Raw genomic sequence first — 20,508 nt, forward strand, 5'->3', positions numbered from 1 at the left:
AAGACTCCCAGACTCCCAAAAGGTTCCCTCCTCAGACTACATGCCCATCGGACTTGGCTGACCCAGGCTGAGCCTGTCCCAGGCCCTCGAGGGTCGGGGTGGGCGGTGGGGGAGGAACACGGTGCTTAAAGGTCTCCATCCAGAGTGACACCTCTCCCTTCTGCCTACAGCTAGTGGACCAAAGCAAGTCACATGGATGGGGGCATGGAAATGCAAGTCTACCTTTTGCCCAAAAGAGGAACAGCAGAAATTCTGGTGAACAGTGCCACTGAAAGCCACAGAAAACCTCAAAACCCAAAAAGTCTTTAAGACAAAATAACTAACCCAGGAAATACTGAGTTAAAGAAAGCGAAACAAGTGTATGTACTGCAGGATTTCTGAGAGCCTTTAAAATGTTAACGTACAAGGAATTCCCTGGCAGTCCAGTGGTTAGGACTCCGAGCTTCCACTGCAGGGGGCACAGCACGGGGTGCCCCCCCCCCCGTTGTTGAAACTAGGATCCCGCATGCTGTGCAGCAAGGCCAAAAAAAAAGGGGAATGTACATTGTGACCGTCAGAGAGGGTAGAGCTGTGTCTTTGTGTTCCTAACGTGTCCTCTGCCACCCTGGCCCTTGTACACAATAGGGCTCTCAAATGTTATATTTGGCTCAGGACTCTTGTTGTAATATGCAGGTCAAAGTCATGGCTTATCTTTGAGAGGAGGCTTATTTAAGAGAATAACAAGGAAATGCAGGAAGAAAATCTAGTTTATTCAGTGTTTACAGTGTGCCAGGCCCCATGCTTTATTTCATTAAATCCTCACTATACCATTATGCTTTAAGAACTACTATCCCCATTTTACAGATGAGAAAACTGAGCTTCAGGGAACCAGGAGAATGAATTTTTGAATAAGTGTCCAGCCTCTGTGACTTGTGCTTAAAATTTGTTCAGTCTCCTAGATTATCTTTGGAGAGCTCTGTCCAAGTTTTCACACCTAAAACAGCCTTTTGAGTCTGAGCTGGGGGTCAGTGAGACCCGTGAAGCCCCACTTTGGTGGCCAGAGGCAGGTTGGCCGGGCCTGTGGGCATTGAGCCCTGGGCACTCGGAGTCTTGCTGGGTAACAACTGGGCAGTGTTTTGAGCTTCTCCCACTCAGACACCTGGTGGCTGCAGCCTGTTATGTATGCCCAACACACCATCCCCCCCTTAAAAATTGCCAGAAGAGGGGAATCCAGGGTCGGGAGGCTTCTGAGCCATCATCTACTCCACCCCCACGCCCCCCACCTCCCCGAGACTCTGGGACATGTGGGCATCACTCAAGGTGGCTAAGAGCCAGAGGTGGGACCATGTCACACTCTCCTTTGTTTGGGTCCCACCTGGATTTAGGGTAAGTCACTTAGTCTCTCTGGCCCTAAGTTTCATCTTCTACAAAAGCCTAACTTATTGGGATGGTTAAATAAGACCATTTATGAAAAGCACTTGGCACCTGGCCTGGCACATGGGTATAGGGACAGCTAATCCTTGTGGGGGGGTGGCACTCTCCCTGGGCCAGGCACAGCTTTACATCTATTAACTCACTGAATCCTCAAAGCGATCCTGTGAGGTGGATGCCATTACTACCCTCACTTTACAAAAGAGGAAACTGACCCAGAGAGGTAAGGGCCCTGCTTACAGCCACACAGCTTAGCAGTGGTAGAATCACGGCTGAACCCCAGCCAGCGGGTCTGTCCATAAAGCCAGCGTCGTAACCACTAAACGGGAGCTAATCTGGTTGTGATTCCCTGGCAAGTGGTGATCCAAAATGGCTTAAAAGCCTGCAGAAGCCCAGGACCTATTACTTCTTAGTGTGAAATACAAACCAATTAAAAAAAAAATCTTTTGTAGAACTGGCAGGGTCCTTAGCAATCTCATTATTTTATAGTGGAGAAAAGTGACCCTTAAAATGGGTGTGACTTGCCTGGGGTCAACAGCTAACTTATAGCCCAGTTCTTTCATCAGCTTGCAGCCTCTTGAACATACGCTCAGGCCCAGACGTCTCTCCCCGCAGGCCTGGCCCTGCACACCGTTCCCCTTTTCGTGGGAGGCCGTCTTGCCTGCCTGTATCCCGGCCCTGCATCCTTGTCCCCCACCTCCTGCGGCTGCCCTGCTCCTGCCTCTGCCTCCCCCTCCTGCTGAGCACCTCTTCCACCCATTTCTGGCCAAGTTCCCTATAAGCAGGTTAGCGGCCCCATGTCTTCAAAGACGTTAGAAACTAGGGATGAAGGCAGACATGGACATAGAGTTTTTTAAAATGAGGGGTTCTTAAACCTAGTCGGCAAAAGAATTACCTGGCACACTTGAAAAAAATTCAGATCTCCAGGTTCTGCTTTCCAGAGGTTGGTTCAGTAGGTCAGGGCTGAGGCCCAGGAATGTGCAATCTTAATAAGCAGTGTCTGTCTGTTTGCCCTAGCCTAAGGCAGGGGAGCAGTAATTCAGCAAATATTCACCAGGTCCCTGCGTCACGCCAGGCACTGTGCTAGCCTCTGGGCTCATGGAGGGAACCAGACAGACTGGTCCCCACCTCTGGGGACTGACAGCCCAGCTGGGAAGACAGATGGATAGGTCAACTGGCAAGGGATGCAGTGTGGGAAGAAGGGCCTGGGACGCAAGAAGGGGAATGTGGACTTAATATTTACCCCAGGGATGCTGGAGGACTCCGGTGCTGCTACTTAAACAGAAAAGAGTGTCAGGGTCTCTGGGAAGGGGTGGAAACATTAGTGCACATGATACTGAAAGTCCTTCTCTTATTTTGTCTCTTGTTTCTCTCATTGCATTTATCGCCACGTGACTATTACTTATTATATATTGTCTTCTGAGCGGGGGGAAGCTGTTTCCACCACCCAAATGAAGCCCCAGGGCTGTCCTGTTCTCCGATGTGAATGGCCCCCATGCGAACCCCCGATGACACGCACTGACATTTACTGCAGTTGAAAGAATAATGGTCATTTATTCGCTGCTCACTAAGCGCCCTGCCCTGTGCCAGGCGTTAATAACACTCTCATGCGAGCCTTGTAATCCATCCCTGCGAAGCAGATAAGACCGTCACTTCATTTTGCCAATAAGGAGGCTGAAGCCTGGGGGGGCAGGTTCAGTGACTTGAAAGCTCCGTGCGGCCAGCAGGACAGGAGCGGGGCGCCAATCCGGATTTGTGCGGCTCCACACGCCGGGTGAAGCCACTGTTGCAGCCGGGTGTGGCGAGCCCCGGCGCTTCGCCAGAGCGCGGGGACAAGCACTGCACCATTGGGCCGAGGTGCCACGAGGGTTAAGGGAGACACGTGAGTGAAGTCCCGGCGCGCTCACCAGCTGGTCTGGTCTCCCCCAGGGCAGCTCCGGCACTCCCAGCGGGACCCCCACGCAAACCACCCCCACCACGCGCCAGCAGCTTCCCGGGCGCCACAGAACGCTCGGCGCTCGGGCGGTCTCCAGGTCGCAGAGCTTCCCGGCGTAGGCGTGAACATCCGGGTCATAGATTCTTAAGGACCAATGAGCGGAGGAACCGTGAGCCAGGAGGCGGGGCGAAGGCGGGACATGATGGCCGCCCCCAGTCAGCCGCGTCCGGGGGCTTGTGGGTGTTGCACCAACCGGTAGCTCCGCTACCGGGGACTCGCCCTCTGCCTCACCCGCCGAGCCTTCGTCGGGCCAGGGCAGCTCTGGGAGGCGGCGGCCAGAAGGGGAGCCATGGGGACAGTGCACGCCAGGGTAAGAGGCCCAGCGACCCGCGGGCTGCGTGACCTCTGGGCGGGCGCCGCGGGGGACGCCCTCGCGGCTGCGCCCGGGGTTGCCCTGGTGAGGGGACTGCAGGGCCCCGAGGTCGGTGCGGAACGGGGCCGGGGATCTCCGCCTGTAGCGCCCCAGCACTGGGCCGCCGCGGGCCGGGTGGAGGAGGCCGCAGAGATGCCGCCAGCGGGTACCGCAGGCTTCCGAGCAGAAAACATACTCAGAGGAGGGTCGTGACTTGCCCAAGGTTATTTAGCGAGGCAGTGGCCCGGAAAGGACTCTCGGGCTTTCCGTGATGTCCTGCAGCGGAGGAATAAGTTCTTTCTATCCTCAGCGGTTTCGGGCGTCTTAGTTCCTTACCGGTCACCTTTTCCGATCTCTCCCGCTCAGCCGCTCCTGGGGTCTTGCTAGACTCTTAGAGCACGAAGTAGTGTCTTCCAACCCAGACCCAGCTAGGAGTCCTCGTGTCTCTTGGTTACCGTGCAAAGACAGAACCTCGCTAAGCATTAGTTCTTCCTTTTCAAGTGGAGGCAGTGATATTACCCACTCGCCGGGCTGTTAGGAGAATTGAAAGACACAGTACACGTAAAGCACTTGCTTGGGTGCTTAGCGCGGCACCCAAGCTGCCCAACTGCTCTTTATCGTAATCTTAACTGAGACCCAGAGAGTGACTGTTTGTCCAAGGTCACACCGTTAGAGCCTCAGAATGTTCTAAAACTCAGATCTCCTGAGTCCCAGCCCTCAACACAACTTCTCTTCTACAACGTGGATTGTTTCAGTTGCCCTGCTGAGAAGTTTTCAGGAGTTTCCCAAAAGAATTTAGCACAGACTTCTCAGCCTGGTGTGCGGGAATGGACTTAACTTCCATTTCCAGATACTTCCTGCAAATGAAACACCGTTCCTCTTCCGACACACTTTTTGGACCGTGCTGTTGGGCGGAGCTCCCTCTCTCATCACTCACCCCCACTCCCATCTTCAGCTGGCAAAATAGTCCCATCTTTTAGAACTCAGTTCAAGTCACTTCCTACATAAACCTTCTCTTTCCTCATTTCCTCATTTTGGATGTGTTGTCAACCTCCTTGACATTTCTACTCTGGTGCCCTGTTTTAGCTCTGCATTTTTGACTTATCGTTTTAAAGTCTAAGTTTCTAGATGACGGTAGGAGCTGCATCTTACTTGCCTTGCATCGCTTGTAGCATCTTGGCAGAGGAAGCATTCATTCGTTTATTCAACTAATATTGACCAATGGTTAGCTCTGTGCCTGGCACTGTTGTAGGTGCTAGGAGTACAGGAAAAAAAGTCTCTGCTTTTATTAAGCCCCTTTGACACTAAAACTGCTGCTCCTTTGGTTAATGTATTGACAAGAAATAATTTCAGTTCTTTAATTTGGCCTTTACATTTCACTAGCCAGTGTTGTTTGAATTTTGGTCAGGACTCACAGTAAGAAAACATCCCATATTTGCTATCTAGTACCCTCATGCATATGTGAAACAAAAGTTTTCTGAAACAGTATTTACCCTTGATACCTATTATTTTTTCTTGTATTTTCTATCTGATTCTAGTCTATATCGCTTTAAAGATGCTGTTCATAACTCATTAAATTTATTTCATGTCCTATTTCTTCAGTTAGCACTGCCTTGCCTAGTGCCTGGCACGTGGCGTTCGATAAAATTTGTCCACTCACTAGTAGACCGATCTGCTTAAAGGTTAGAGGCTAGATCCAAATATTTATTTAAATTCATTTCACTAAATGCTTACCCAGACACTGGAATGTAAATTCTGTGAGGGTGAGGACCTTCTAAGCACTTGTCACATAGTGGGTGGATATTTGGTGAATGAATGAATCTCTAGTAGTGAAACAGTTAATTTAGGACATCAAACTTTGGTGCAGTTGTGAAACTGTAAAGACATCACCTTTTGAATTAAAGTCTAAATTTCAGATTTAAGAGTACAAATGGGTCTAGCGTGTCTTTGGTGAGGTGTGTTTCATGCTTTTGAGGTTTTAGGAACCGTAGTGGAAATTTTTTAGCATGGACTTTATGCCCAAAGTCTATTTGTCAAGCATTCAGATTAAGAAGAATGAGTATGTGCGTATATTCCTAACCATAGTATATGCTCTGCATAGACAATCTGCGCATCTATAATATACTTTTTTGCGCTACATAAACTTAAATACAGAAAGCATATTCATGAAATGTTGCATAAAAAAGTTACTATTTTAATTTGTTCATATTTTTGAGAAATATAGTAATGATCTCATTTTAAAAATATTTACACAACAAAAATGAAAGGATAATTATGTGAAATAAATTCTGTTTCTTTGCCCAGCATTATCTTCCCTTTTTACTTATGTAAATAATCCACTTCAGCCACTGAGGGAAGGACTGGTTCTGTCTTATTCATGGCTGCATTCCCTGCTCTTTAGGGGACAGTAGGCACTCAGATATTTATGAAATGTGAGAACAAAAGAAAAAAATCATTCACTCACCCATTCCATAAATATTTGAGTATTTCTGATATAGCAGGGCAGATAAAAATAAGAAAAAGCAGTACCTGTAAAGGTCATAAATTTCCTCCAAGAGGTGTCTTGTGAAGGAGGGACCGATTCTCCCTGAAGAAGCCAGGGGCGGCTCACAGAGGAGATGGCACCGAAGGTGGTTCTTTCAGCTCTTTCGGGGGAGGCAGGTAGTTAACGTGGGCGGAGAGAACCAGGTGTGCACAGACACAAAGGTGAGGGTCGGGGGTGGTGGGGATTGAATCTGGAGTAGCAGGTGGGGGCCGCATGGTGGAGTTCCTCATGTGCCCTGCTAAGGAATCTAGTTGCATTCGCCCCTGAGGGCACCTTTGAGGACGGTCAGAGTCTTTTAGGGCAAGGATGGGAGAGGGGACATGGCGCTGTCAGGTCATTACCTTTCCAGAGGACCGGTGGCACGATGGAGGATGTGCTGACAAGAGGCGGTGAACATTGCAGGGAGAGGGTGAGAGGGGCCCGAGTCCCCACTGCTCCGCATTCTGCAGATGTCAGGCGCTCCTGTGCACTTCAGAAGCGCTTATCTGTAGAGAACTGGGGGAGTGAGGAAGCAGCCGGATACTAGTTCCCATACTTTTCCCCAGAGTTGCCTGTTTCTACCATCACCTGGTGCCACACGAGACCTTCTGAATCCATTTCCATGAGCATCTGGGAATCCCCGTATATATGTAATAAATATACAATGTGATGTGTTCATTATTATACATACTATTATATTATCATGTCTCCGTAATTATTATTATAGAATCCTTATTCAGAAGATGCTAGAATGCTTTTGAGACAATGTCAGTTCAGACTGAAGGAAGGGACCGCTTTCTGGCTGGCCCGTTTTATGAGTATATGCAGTTCCCCTGAGTGCGTGTGTGAGACTTTCTGAACCAAAACAAATGATCAGAGTCCAGAAACATATTTTTTACTAATTTGGCTGGTTAATGTAATTATCCTAGAATGTATCCAGTTTTGATTAAAAACATTAGGATACTTTCTATAATGGGAAAGCAAAAAAAAATTTTTTTTTTTTGGTCTTCAAATGGGCCTCAGGTGTACAGAGCTAGGTGCGGTATAGTCCTCGGTTCATGGCGCAGCCATTGTAGGTTTGTGCCTGACCCTTTCGCTGATGAGTTTTCGTCTTTGCTTTATGAATTAACAATACTCTGGACAGCGAGGGGTCAGCGCCAGCCTAACACCTGTGCGTCGACAGCCGCTTATGCTGCCCGTGTGCCCCCCACCCTGCTGCCTTCAGCCCCAGAGGGGACCGCGGTCCTGAGTTTTCTGGGGCACCATCTAAAGACAAAACTAAAAGCTTTTGGTTTTTTGTTTTTTTTAATTTGGCTGCGTTGGGTCTTCATTGCTGCGTGTGGGCTTTCTCTAGTTGAGGCGAGCGGGGGCTACTCTTTGTTGTGACGTGCGGTGGCTTCTCTTGTTGCGGAGCACGGGCTCTAGGCGCGCGGGCTTCAGTAGTTGTGGCTCATGGGCTCTAGAGTGCAGGCTCAGTAGTTGTGGCGCACGGGCTTAGTTGCTCCGCGACATGTGGGATCTTCCCGTACCAGGGCTTAAACCCAAACCCGTGTCCCCTGCATTGGCAGGCAGATTCTTAACCACTGTACCACCAGGGAAGTCCCAAGCTTTTGTTTTTTAGTATAAGTTCATTTATCTGTGGTTCCTCCCTCCCTTTCAGAGTTTGGAGCCTCTTCCAGCCAGTGGACCTGATTTTGGAGCATTAGGAGAAGAAGCTGAATTTGTTGAAGTTGAACCTGAAGCTAAACAGGAAATTCTTGAGAACAAGGATGTGAGTATCCTGTTGAGGGCTGAATAGAGTTGTTACTAGAAACACTCGCTTCCACAAGCCGCTGGGGAAACATAAAGGGATTAACCTGTGTCGACACCTTTATCAAAGGAGAGTTTGCAGCCAACTACATTTTAGAAAGACTGGACACTTGGAGAAATAGTTTCTGGTTTTAGAGGAATAGTTTTTCCTTGGTGATTATTTACGTGGGAAGTGTAAACAAACACATTTTTGAATTTATGTTACCAAAAAAAAAAACCCAGAGGTATTTCAAAGAGAAGCTCAGATTATGCTTAAGTTTATTCTTTGTTCCCTGCTCCCGGAAAAAAGACCTTGGGTCTTTAGTAAAAGTTTTTCTAAACTTTGTTGCCTTTGAAATTAAATACAGTGGGAGAAATGTAAGCACATTTTTCATTAATTCTTTAATTAAGATCTTAGTATAGTATTCTGATCACCTGTAAGTCATACGTTTCCCTACCACTCCCATCATCCCTGCTTGATTTGTCTCTTGCTCACTACCGTCTACTGTACAGTGTATGTTGCCTATTTCTCTCCCCTTTAGAATCTAATCTCCATAGAGGCGGGAATTTTTATGTTTTGCTCACTGCTATATTCTCAGTGTTCAGAATGATACTTGGTTCATAGGTAATCAGTGCCTTTTTATTGAATGAATGAATGAATGAAGTGAGCATTTATAGACAGGTGAGAGGCTCTGAGCCAGCATTTATCAGGCTATATTGAAATCCACACAAGATCTCTGGCAAAATACACGCCGTTACTAAACCAGGTCACAGTCAGCGTCATCCAGAGGCCAGTGCCTGGTGAACATTTGGGGAAGGATGTGTAGGGGACCTCTGCACCCTGCCTGGGTTTAGGACTGACCTGGTCCTTGGTCACCTGGCTGCAGAGACCTTGTTGATCTCGTTCACAGGAAGTAAAGACCTAGTCAGTTCAAGTGACCAGTTTTTTGAAAAAGTGAGGAATTCAGAAGCGTGGATCATTAAATTAAAAAAAAGAATCTTTGAAACTAATTTCAGACATTTGTCTTTGGCCTCGATGCCTGATCCCTTGCCCTGTCTGGTACTCAGTAGTCTGCGTCCCCTTGTCACGTCTAGGTGGTCGTCCAACACGTGCATTTTGATGGACTTGGAAGGACTAAGGATGACATTATCATGTGTGAAATTGGAGGTGTTTTTAAGGCTAAGAACCTTGTCGAGGCAAGTACTCCCTCTGCTTGGCCTTGTCCATCCCCTTCTGAAGCTCCCGTGACGCTCTGCGCACTCACACACTGAGTGCCCCACCCCAGCCCCCGCGGATGACCTGCCGCCTATGCCGAAGGGGGTCCCAGAAGCCTCCCACAAACTGACGTGCGTTTGCCTTGGCCCGTATCCATCCCGGAGGAGAGGTGTCTGTCCTCCCGTCCGCGGCTGGCCCCTCCCCGTGTTCCTCCCGGCCGGCCCAGCGCTGCCGTAGAGCTGGTGGCGGTGGGTGCCGACCTTCCCGCACCCCGTTAGCGCTCAGTGCGCTTCCCCTCGAGGGCCCTCAGCGACCGGGACGAGGGCTCTGGCTAGTTACCCATGCTCGCGTCTCCTCGGGCCCTTACTCCGTTTATCCACTGGGGTCTTTCCTGGGTTGCACTGTCGTCCTCTCCTCCGTGGCTTCCTTCTGCCCTCCTGCCCTCGGCACCACGTCTCCCTGCCTGGGCAGAGTCGCCAGCAGCTTCCTGAGGCCGCGTGCAGCTGGGTCCTTCCGGTCCCCGTTTTACCTGACCTTTCAGCAGTGTTCGGCCATTCCTACTTTAAAACACTGTATTTTTTTTTTTAAAGCTTAAAGTAACTTTTTACTAAGTAATCTTTTTACTCAAGTAACGGCTCACTTGTCTGGTCTTAGTGGGGCTCTCTTCTCAGGGGTCAGCACTTCACACCACACGCTAAGCCACCGGCCTAAATGCTACAGCCACCATTTACATTCCTGTATCTTAGAGGAATACAGTCTCTATTTTTATTATTATTTTTTTTTCTCTTATAGGTAATGAGGAGATCGCACGAAGCCCGTGAGAAATTGCTTCGTCTGGGAATATTTAGACAGGTGGATGTCTTGATCGATACATGTCAAGGTGCATATTATGGTGCAGTTTCTCTTTGATTCCCTCCGTCCTCCAGGATCACAGACACCTTGTGTCCAGGCAGAGAGCACCTGTGGCCTCAGGGAAGTAACTGGATCTTTACGTCAGGCCGAGGGAGGACGGGTGACTTGGAAGATGCTGTTGTCTGAGCCCCCAGATGGGACCAGGGCTCCGAGAAGGACCTCCTTCCGAGAAGGAGAGAGCCAGGCTTTTCGGGATGGGCTGCCCTGGCAGGCATCCGGGTGGGCTCTTAGCAGACTCCGCCTAAATGTGTGGTAAAAGAGGAGGGCAGTAGGAGTCAGATTTCACTTTTGGTTTTTGTTCATTTGCTCGTTTGCTGTGCGATATTGGGCAATTCTGTCCACTTGGTCGGTGTTTATTCTTTCGTTAATGAGTCCCTTCCAGCGGGGGAGACAGTAGCAGACAAGGCATAGTCTCCTTCTGAAGGAGCTTCTGGTCAAGTGGGAGAGAGTCGGGGACAGACAGAGAAGTGAGGACAGTTCAGCTGATAAGTTGTGCTCTAAGCGGGGGGTGCTGGAGGAGGAAACTTTGCCTCTCCTGGTGGGGCGGAGGGAAAGACGGATCAGAGAAGATTTCCCGGAAGGGGTGATACATAAGCTCAGACCTAAAAGATGTGTGTGAGTCTGTTTGGGGAGCAGGGCTGATGAGGAATGTTCCAGGGAGAGAGAGAGTGTTTAATAGGCCCAGTGGTCAGAGAGAGAAAGGGTCAATGGATGGACCACAGGGCTCCGTAGAGCCAGAATGCAGATGTGGGGAAGGAGAGTGATGAGAGGTAAGGCAGGAAAATGATCAGGAGACTGGATCGTGGAGGACTTACTATGTGGCCGCGGACTTCATGCTGAGTTGAGTAGATGTCCGTTGAAAAATACATATTTGGAATGAATCAAGGAACAAGTGAACTCTTACAGGATTGAGTGGAAGATAGTTTTGAGAAGATAAAAATGAAACAGTATATGAAAGTGCTTGCAAAAATATAAAATACTATATAAATGAAAGGGATTTCTATCCTCTGGAATATAGATTCATCTGTGACTAACAGAGACACCAAATACCAGTGGCTTAGGCAAAAGAGATCTCTTTCCATGACAGATGGGAGACCACCAACTGGGGCTGATGTTGTCACAGCTCTGCTCCCTGAGGTCACCTGGGGCTGGTGTGGTTTTCTCCTGGTGCTTGTCACTTCACTGTCTCTAGGGTCCCCTGGTCCCTGGGATGGCTGAGCACCGTTCCAGCCTCAGGAAGGAGGAAGGAAGGGTGAAAGGGCACACCACTCTCCATGAGCACCTGTCCCAGGTGTTGTACACGATACTCCCCTCTCATCCCACGGCCACATGGAGCTACAGGGCAGGCTGGGAAGTCAAGTCTGTGTGGCCACAGACCCAGCCAAGACGCGAGGATTCAATTACGATGAGAACCATGGTTCTCAAAGTGCACCCCCAACCAGCAGCTCTGCTCTCCTGGGGACCTGGCAGAAAGGCACATCCCACTGAAGCCGTCTGGCACAGCGGGCCCTGCAGGTGACTGATGAGTGCTGAAGCATGAGACCCGCTGGACTGGTACGCGGGGAGAAGGGGTGCTGGGAGACCACCGGCTGTCTCTGCCCCCTCGGAGTCGCGGTGGTAATAACAGAAGTGTCTGTGCTGGGCTCCGCGGGGAGGGTTTCTGCACACCCAGTTGGGGCCTTACAAAAACCTGGTGAAGTGTCATGGTTATTCTTTTAGAAAAAAACATTTTTCAGCTAAGGAAACAGGCTCAGAGAGGTTTAAGCGACTTGCCCCTGGTTGAACAAACGCATGACAGCACTGTGGCCCTTGCCGCTGTGCCGGAGGGCTTGCTTGGTGGCAAGTCTTGTGGGTGGCATTTGGTTTCAGTGCTCTCCTGTCTGTCGTAAATGTGACGTGTACGTGGTCAGCTGGTCCACTTCTGTCAGTGGTTCTCCGCCCTGGCTGCCTTTAGAATTACCCGGGAGCTTTTAAAAAAGAACGGACGCCATCCATTTGTCAAACACCTAGAATGTGCAACGCCGAGAATGAAGCTTAGTGCGAGTCACACTTTAGTTAGTAGTAACGTCTCGCTGTTAGTGCATCAGTTGTAACAGACGCACCACTAGTGCAGACTGAATGAGAGGGGAAATGTGTGTGAGGGGGTGAGAACCTTATGCTCAGTTTTTCTATAAACCTAAACCCACTCTAAACAGTAAAGTCTGCTAATTAAAAAAAAAAGTGGCGCCAGGGCTCCACCCTAGACCAGCTGAATCTGAGTGTTTGGGAGCCAGTGCCTGGGCGTCTGTGAGTCTGACAGCTCCCAGATGCGGCTGGTGTCCAGCCAGGGTCGCAGGGTCAGCCCCGACCTTTCTGAGGGGCGCCCAGGCCCCTGCAGCACTCAGCCCTGCTCCCCTGCCCCCCAGGGCCCGCAGTGGCTGAAAGGTAGCTGCACTGAACTCAGGCACCACGCCCCCGGCTGGAGGAAGGGCAGAAAGATCCACCTCCTCCATCTGTGTCGACTTGTTGCTTCTCCGCCAGGGTTCCTAGAGCCCCTCTTGTCACAAGAATTCCACGTTTTAATGTCAGCTGAATTGAGGCCCCAGGTATTCTCAAGGACCTCACTAGTAGGGGAACAAGTACGTTTGGCAAATAATGTAACTAACGTGTGTTTAAGTAATGCTGCTGCTGCTTATTTCTTGCAGCAAAGTCCGTTTTTGGTATCTTCCACCACGGAAACCAGACCCAGGTTTTTGGCGTCGAGGTGTAATGGGATTTTGTGTGGGCGTGTTCTTGGGCTTTAAACCCAAGCGTTTTGTCATTTACAGCAGTGGGACCAAACATAAAACTGCATACTTGAGCTGTCTTAATTGTTTCATCTTTTTCACTTATTAGGTGACAATGCGCTTCCCAACGGGTTAGACGTTACCTTTGAAGTAACTGAATTAAGGAGATTAACGGGCAGTTATAACACCATGGTTGGGAACAACGAAGGCAGCATGGTGAGATACAGGTTTTTCCCTTCCTAACAGTGGAACTTTCAATTGTGAGCTTTGAAAACATGACTGATGGTAGTCTCGGAACTCTTTCATGCCCCTCAATCTTTATTTGTAAACTATCCCATGGTTCTCATTAATCTTCTTAGAGTTGATTATAACATGCTATGTTATAAATGTGGATTGTTTGGGAATGATGTGGGGATATCACATGTTTATATTAATAGTTTCCTGTTGAAATTCCCCTAAACTCCAAACCCATAGAGTTGATTTCTCTGAGCTTCACAGTTAGCAGGTGTAGCCTTCTAGAATTCACTAGGTGTGTGCACTCAGCAGAGGCAAGCTTGAAGGAAGAAGAGCAATCACAAATGAAAGGCAGACCCGCATCTACATTTTTGTTCTGTTTTTGAGTGAGTCCCTTAGCTCACACAGTCTTTCTAAACAGTTATCATTCCTTCCATTTAAACCCCTGCTATTTTTTTTTTCCTCCTAGGTACTTGGCCTCAAACTCCCTAATCTTCTAGGCCGTGCAGAAAAGGTGACTTTTCAGTTTTCCTATGGAACAAAAGAAACTTCGTATGGCCTGTCCTTCTTCAAACCACAGCCTGGAAACTTCGAAAGAAAGTAGGAAGCCCAACAGATCATTGAGTTCAGTGGCCTTGTTTAAAAGTTAAAATAGGTGGCTTGTTTGTGAAAAGAAACTTTGCAAATCAGCTGACCCTTCTACAGTGTTACAACAAGCCAGTAGATTTCCTCATGAAGATGAACCCCTGAAGTATATTTTTAAATCTGTTGATTTAAATGTGTACAAGTTATAATCACTGTTTCAGCTTGTAAAGCTCTGTCCCATTGTCTCCTAGTTTCTCTGTAAACTTATATAAAGTTACGGGACAGTTCCCTTGGAGCTCACTCCGGGAGACAGACAGAGGATTATCAGCCGAGTACAGCGTAAGTAGCTTTTTAGTCCTTCCCTTCGGACACTTGAGTGGGACCAAGGAGTCTGTTGATTGATTGATTCCCAAAGACGGCAAGCGGGGGCGGGGCCAGGCGCGCGCAGCCACTGTGTGGTCTGATGCTCGGAGCCTCAGGCACTGCTGCTGGGGTCGCCCTCTGTCCTCTGCCCTGCCGGCCGGGCACCTCTTCACTAGCCAGGTGCACGTGCCGGGGCCAGAGAGTGGCTAATCTCCATGGTGGCAGCTCCTTTGACCCGGTCAGATTTCTTCCCTGCTCCTGACTTCCTGGGACACCATCTCTTTGTCCTTCCTTGTACCTGCTAAGATCGAAACCTGACAGCCAGTGGAAGTTACTTCAGGTTGCTGGATGCTTTCATCATTGGTTTACAGTTAGTTGACGTCTAGCAGGATGCAGCGCGTGGAATTACTGTCGTTTGACTGTTTCTTGGCTTTACGATGAGCGCTGCTCTTTTTTTCCTTCCTTTCTAGCTCATCCTTATTCCTCCCGACCTGTTGTAGGCTTTTGTTAACGAGGAAAGACCTTGAGACGCAATCCCATATAACAGTAGTGCCCCAAGTCTTCAGACCAGCAGCCTCGGGCTCACCTGCAAATTCGTGGTCCCGAGTGACCTGCTGAGTGAGCATCACCAGGAACGGGGCCCAGGAAGCTGTCTCAGCACGCCCCTCGTCGCCCCCGCCCCGTGACTGTGGTCTGGGAGTCCCAGGTCCCTGCCCAGGCTTGCCTCCTGCTGTGCGCTCGGCCCCCTGTGGGCACTTGAGACGCATCAGCCCCTCATGCTTCTTACCCTTGCAGCCCAAAGTCATGAAAACTCTGAGTGCTCCGAGGTAGCCAGGAGGGCGCAGCTCAGTATGGAGACGCACGTCCATTCTCACCTCGGTGTGGCCGCCCTTCTCCATGTGCAGGGAGTTGCCCTCAGACCCTCCTGCCCAGTGCTGGGGACGCGGCAGCCGACACCCTGGCAGACACTCTTCTCTCCAGCCCTGCCCTCCCGCAGGACGCGGAGGCTACCAACAGGGTGGGAGGTTTCTCCCCACCTTTCTCTCCCGAGTCCCCTTTTATCTCTTTCTTTTAAGCCTTTTTTACAGAGCAGATCCTCAGGAGAGTAGAAACACCTTGTTTGTCCACACGGGATAGAGATGCAGGACGTCAGAGTGTTGGAATAGGCCGTGAGGGAGGGCAGGCAAAGGGACGCAAGGGCTGGAGCTCCTGCAGCTGCAGCCCTGCCGTTGAGAGCAGAGGCTGCGGAGGAGAGGACCGCATCCTCCTCGTGTGTGTCCTCGGGGTCTGCACCAAGTAGGTGCTCGCTACACAAGCCCAGCGGCGTCATCTGGGCCCTGCCTCGTCCTCCTGCCGGGAATCCAGAGACACAGATGTGTCTCCCCTGAGCAGTAGTGTTTCTCCCGTTAAGAGCCGCCTTATAAGGGAGGGAGGAAGGCTTTAGGTCAGCTCTCCCCCTCCCGCAGGCACTGGGAAAGTAGCTGAATCTCGGGGCCCTCAGTGCAGAAAAGGCGGCTGGGCAGGCCTGCCCTCCCACCGTCTGCCTCCCCAGGGCCTGGCCCGGTGCCTCGCGGTGGCTTCACGAGGAATCGTGCTGAGGTAGTGGCCCCACGTTGTCACCGTGGAAGCCACGTGGGCTGTCTGGACCTGAGTGCCCCGAGAATGGCCAGCGTGGGACTCCGTGTGGGGCCTGTGACGTGACCGGGCTCCCCTGTAAGGGCTGCATCACTGTTGTCCTTCCCGAGGCCACCAAGCTACGCCACTCGCTGCTCAAAACCCACCTGGGCGTGTCTCTAAGACGGAAATCCAAGACAGGCTGGCTTGGCTTCGAGGGAAGAGGGTCAGGCCAAGAGGCAGGTCCCACTTGCCCGGACCCCAGCGTTCACTTGGCTCAGGCGTCTGGCTGCAGGGAGGAAGCTCTTCGCTCACGTGTAACCTTGTCTCCTGGCTCTTCTCCAGGGGCTGATGTGGGTCATCTGGGTTGTCCCTCCTGGCTGCAGACAGCCGGCGGGGTGTGTGTCCGATGGTCTTAGACTGGAAAAGAAACCAGTCAGTTACAAAGCTGCGTGCGGCTTTCAGACGGGCGACCCCGTCTCCTCACCCAGAGCACAGCCCTGCCCCTCGTACAGTTTTTCCCTTTGATTGCGGCCATGGCTTTCTCCCCTCCTCCCTCCTGCCTGCCTGCTCTGTTCCCTCCTTCCCCAGCTTCCCTTCGTCTCTTCCGGTCTCCCATCCATCATTAAAAACACTGTGTGTTAGCTTTTAGTCCGTCCATTTAGTGATGCCCCATCCCAGGACCTGATTTGGGACGGCCCCCTGTCCGCACAGCACGGAAGGCTGATGGTTTCCTGTGTTTGCCTGCAGTTTCCCATTTGGAAGACCAGCCACACTGTCAAGTGGGAGGGCGTGTGGCGAGAGCTGGGCTGCCTTGCCAGGACAGTGTCCTTTGCCGTCCGAAAAGAGAGCGGGCACTCGCTGAAGTCATCTCTCTCGGTAAGGGCAGATGTGTAGATACTTTGACGCAGCCGTGCCGTAAGTTGGGAGAAGAGCCTTCGCCTCCATCGGGAGGGATGGAGAAGCGTCACAGTTTGGGTGACTAAAATGGTGCCCCCTGGTCACTTTGAATTTCTGGACACAACCTCATGTCATTTTTTCTAAGTAACATCAGAGGTAACGGGCAGTGGTGTGCGTAAGAGCTGACTGTGGCATTTTAGTTGGGAGCTGGCTGAGTTGACTTTGGTCAGGGTGTCGAGCTCCCTGAGAGAACGAAGCCGGTGATGGGGTCGGAATTGCCCACCCAATGGATGTGACTTGTTTCCCCGGCTCTCCCAGGTCCCTCACACGTAACGTGGGGTTTCCGTAAAGATTAAGCGGCAGAAGAGTTGTGGAGTGCTCAGCACAGAGCCTGGCATACAGTTAGTGCCCAGTGGGTGTCTGGTGTCGTGTCAGAGGCCTGTTTGAAGCGCAGACGCCCCCGCTCCGCGTTTCTTTCAGCACGCGATGGTCATCGACTCTCGGAACCCTTCCATCTTACCGAGAAGAGGTGCTTTGCTGAAGGTTAACCAGGTAGTATTCCTTCCCCTGTGACCTCTGCAGGCTCCGTGACCCTGGAGGGAGAGGGCATCATGCAAGGGTAGTCACGTTTTTAAAACTGACATTTTCCTCTCATTGTGAAAGTCCTTCTAGAATGGCTTGCAAGGGTGTCCGTCCCCCTCGGGGTTCCTAGCCCTGGATTTGCTCCCTGTAGCTCAGGCTTTGCCTTCACAGAGCGCAGAGTCAGGATAAGGTTCCGGCCTCTTTGATGGTGTCACTTACTAGGCCAGGAGGAAAGTTGTGATTTGATGGGAGTGATTTCCCTGGTGACCCTTGAAGAACACCCAAGGCAGGGGTTGTAACTCACACGCCGGCAGGGCCCGGCAGGTGACCTTGGGGAGAAGCGGGGCTCCGACGCTCTGTTTGCCTGATCTCAGTGTCAGAGGAGCAGCTAGAAATCAGATTTTCATAGGAAATGTGCCAAATGGTAAAAGGTGGGCTGATTTTTTTTTTTCCCCCAAACACTGATTAGGCCAAACAAGCCGTATCATCCTTAGCAAGCTCTATAATGAAATGTTGATGTCGCCAGTGTTTTACTCTCACATGTAAGGAATAACATTCTCTGCGGTTACTCAGTTGTTTGGTGATTGTGTACCTCTGTCAGGCCCCTGGTACCATCCAGAACAACTAGGACGTAGCTTCTAGGGGACAGAAGTGGTGTGTTGCCTTTCTAAACATACAAAACAGCAGACTTAACTGCAGTGACGCTATTTAGAAACCTCTGTAACAAGTCTGTTGGCTCCCTGTGACCTGAGGATCCTCGCCCACAGGAGCTGGCAGGCTACACCGGAGGGGATGTGAGCTTCATAAAAGAAGATTTTGAGCTTCAGTTGAATAAGCAACTCATACTTGATTCAGTGAGTATCTCGCCAGAATATTGTCACCTGTGTTTTTATCTCTTGTTTTTGGAATCTTATTAGAAGATCTCAGTTCCCGAATATCTAAAGCACTAAAGAGGAAGTCAGAACACTGATGGTTGAAAGTCAAGCGCTTGATCTTTTCAGTTTAGCCAGACTTGAAGCTCCCCCGGGGAGAAGTGATGTGCAGTCCCTTTACAACTCACCTGTCAGTCATTTTACGTAAAAGAGCCCCTTCCCCACTTATCCGCTCAGGGCCGTCAAGCAGATGTGTCTGGAGGGCAGGGCTGCCGCTTCCTTTGCCTCCTGATGTGACTTCCAGAGAAATTCTGCGTCTTCACCTTGTTTTGCTAGGTTGTCAGGGCTCTGGGTGCCTCCAGGAGTTTCTGTGTTACCCAGTGTGGTTTAGTTCCTCCTGATTCCCTCAGGACCTGAGGAGTAAGTGACTGGATTCTGACGAGGCAGTGGAGCCCCAGGCTGGGGGACACCGTGCTTACTCTCCAGTCTTCCCAGCGCCCGGGCGACTGAGGGACAGCTCTCCACGCCCCCCCTGCCTCCTTAGACCCTGGGGGCCGGGAGTGCGTTTTAATGAAGTGGGACATGCGTCTCGTTTTTGAATCATTTATCACTGCTGCTGGTCAGTCCTGGACTCAGTGCACTTCAGATTCGGTTCCTGCCTTTCCCCTGCCACTGCTCTTCCGGAGGCTGCCAGGGGCTTCTTGCTCAGTTCAGCGAGCTCTTCCTGGTCCCCTTCTGTGCTCCCTCCATGGCACGCTGTCCGCCATTGTTGACTCCATTATGACTGCTTCTCCTTCCACGCCTCGGTTTCTCTTTCTCAGCCTCCTTTCCCCCCATCCATGCACCCACCCACCGCTCCCGCCTTCCCACACATACTGGCTCCCAGGCACTGTCTGGGCACTAAGAATACCTCAGTAAATAAACACAGTTCCCGTTCTTACATGCTAGTGAAGGAAGACCTACAAGCAAATAGGTTTATATGCAGTTTGGCAGGGGTTGACAGGTGACGTGAAGAACGATCCAACAGAGTTAAGGGACAGAAAGCCGCCATGGGGGTGCTGCCTTATCTTAGAGGGCCAGGGGAGGCGTCTTTGATGAGGCCGTAGCACCTAGAGCGACTTAAGGTGAGCCCTCCACCCTTGGTGGCGTCTCCCCAACAGCCGGTCGCCCAGACACAGCTGAGGGAGCAGGGCGGGCTGACCAGGCCCGGGGTGCTGCCAGCTGAGCTGAAGACAAGTCGGTGAGTTCTAGTGACCGACCGTGGAATTTCAGCTGGGTGAGGAGGGGAGGAAGGGCAGGAGAGAGCGAGGGGGCCGGTTCGTAGGTCCTGCTGGCACTGAAGACTTGGGGGGGCTGGTGCTAGAGGGAGCAAGTGGAGAGGTCTAGGTGCTGGGGGTGCCTGGGGGCCTTGGGCTCTCGTGGTCACCGAGGTCAGCGGGACACGAGGCCCGGTGGGCTTGTCTCAGGTGGGGAATCAGTTCTCCTAGTTGCCCCTCCTTAGGTTGGGACCGCTAGGCGGGGGAGGAGGGCGGTGTGCCGGGAGCACCGGGAGCTCCTGGTCGCGAGGGGAGCTGCTCGAGAGCGCGTGGGGCCCTGGCGCCTCGCTTTGTTCCGCAGCGTCTGTCACGCTGTTGAACAAAGACTTGAATTTCTCAGAATAGAGTGTTCGTTTGGCCTGCTCTGCCCACTCTGTCCCAGTTTTCGTCTGTAATCCTTCCTACGGAAGCGTCTAAAAAAGAGACATCTGAGCAGCTTTGCAGGACGTGGGACTTGGCACGTCCGAGAGAGGACAAGGTGGGCAGAGGCGTGGGGGTGCGCAGGAGAGGTGGGCAGGCGGGGGCCACGGCGGAGGCCTGGGGTCGGGAGCCCCGAGGGCCTCGCTGTGGTTTAAGGCATCCCTGGGTCAGTTCTGCGCATGGACTACGTGGGCGTGAAGATTGCATCCCTGACCGAGGGTTAGGTCCCTGCCCCTGACCTGTTAGATGCAGGGCTCCGTCCCCGAGGGTTGGACTGGAAGTATGTCTCTTTGCATTTCTTAAATGTGTCAGCCTTGCACCCGCTACCTTCCTTCTCCTGGGATGCCGTGCGCCCTCAGTCCTCTTAGGTTTTGAGGCCGAGCCAGAGAGGCCTGGGTGGATGCAGAATCCCTTGTCCAGGGCCCTGGTCTCCCCCTTCAGGCCATGGCTTGTCCCACTGCGCTTGGCTTCTCGGAGAGGAGGGAGCTGCCCTGTGTCGGAGCGGAAGCCAGGCCCTGCTTAGGGTTTGGGCTTGTTTTTGGCTTATGTATAGTATGTCCTTATTCGAAATTTGAAGTTGCCAGTTACAAAAGTATCCACAAAACACTTCGAGCTGTAGTTCTTCCCCTGCAGGAGCCAGATGTTCTCCTTCCGCAGCC

At 51.3% G+C, this 20,508-nt stretch overlaps 1 protein-coding gene across 2 annotated transcripts in view; it reads left to right on the top strand.

The window, feature by feature from the left end:
• Positions 1-3,515: 3,515 nt before the first annotated feature.
• SAMM50 (SAMM50 sorting and assembly machinery component) overlaps positions 3,516-20,508 on the top strand; it is a 31,208-nt gene continuing 14,215 nt past the window's right edge. Inside the window, exons 1-10 of one of the 2 annotated variants that reach the window (XR_014233417.1) lie at positions 3,516-3,716; positions 7,943-8,053; positions 9,166-9,267; positions 10,079-10,166; positions 13,073-13,179; positions 13,667-13,797; positions 14,034-14,121; positions 16,510-16,638; positions 17,140-17,211; positions 18,009-18,095. Coding sequence is in view for 1 of the 2 variants with exons in the window: in XM_082350863.1 (XP_082206989.1) it covers positions 3,696-3,716; positions 7,943-8,053; positions 9,166-9,267; positions 10,079-10,166; positions 13,073-13,179; positions 13,667-13,797; positions 14,034-14,121; positions 16,510-16,638; positions 17,140-17,211; positions 18,009-18,095 (936 nt within the window). In the remaining variant the exon portion in view is untranslated. The remainder of the gene's footprint in view (positions 3,717-7,942; positions 8,054-9,165; positions 9,268-10,078; positions 10,167-13,072; positions 13,180-13,666; positions 13,798-14,033; positions 14,122-16,509; positions 16,639-17,139; positions 17,212-18,008; positions 18,096-20,508) is intronic. The other variant, XM_082350863.1, reaches the window with a different exon arrangement.

The sequence above is a fragment of the Balaenoptera borealis genome (genome assembly GCF_965194805.1).
Source record: "Balaenoptera borealis genome assembly, chromosome: 13".
Taxonomy (NCBI): Eukaryota; Metazoa; Chordata; class Mammalia; order Artiodactyla; family Balaenopteridae; genus Balaenoptera; species Balaenoptera borealis.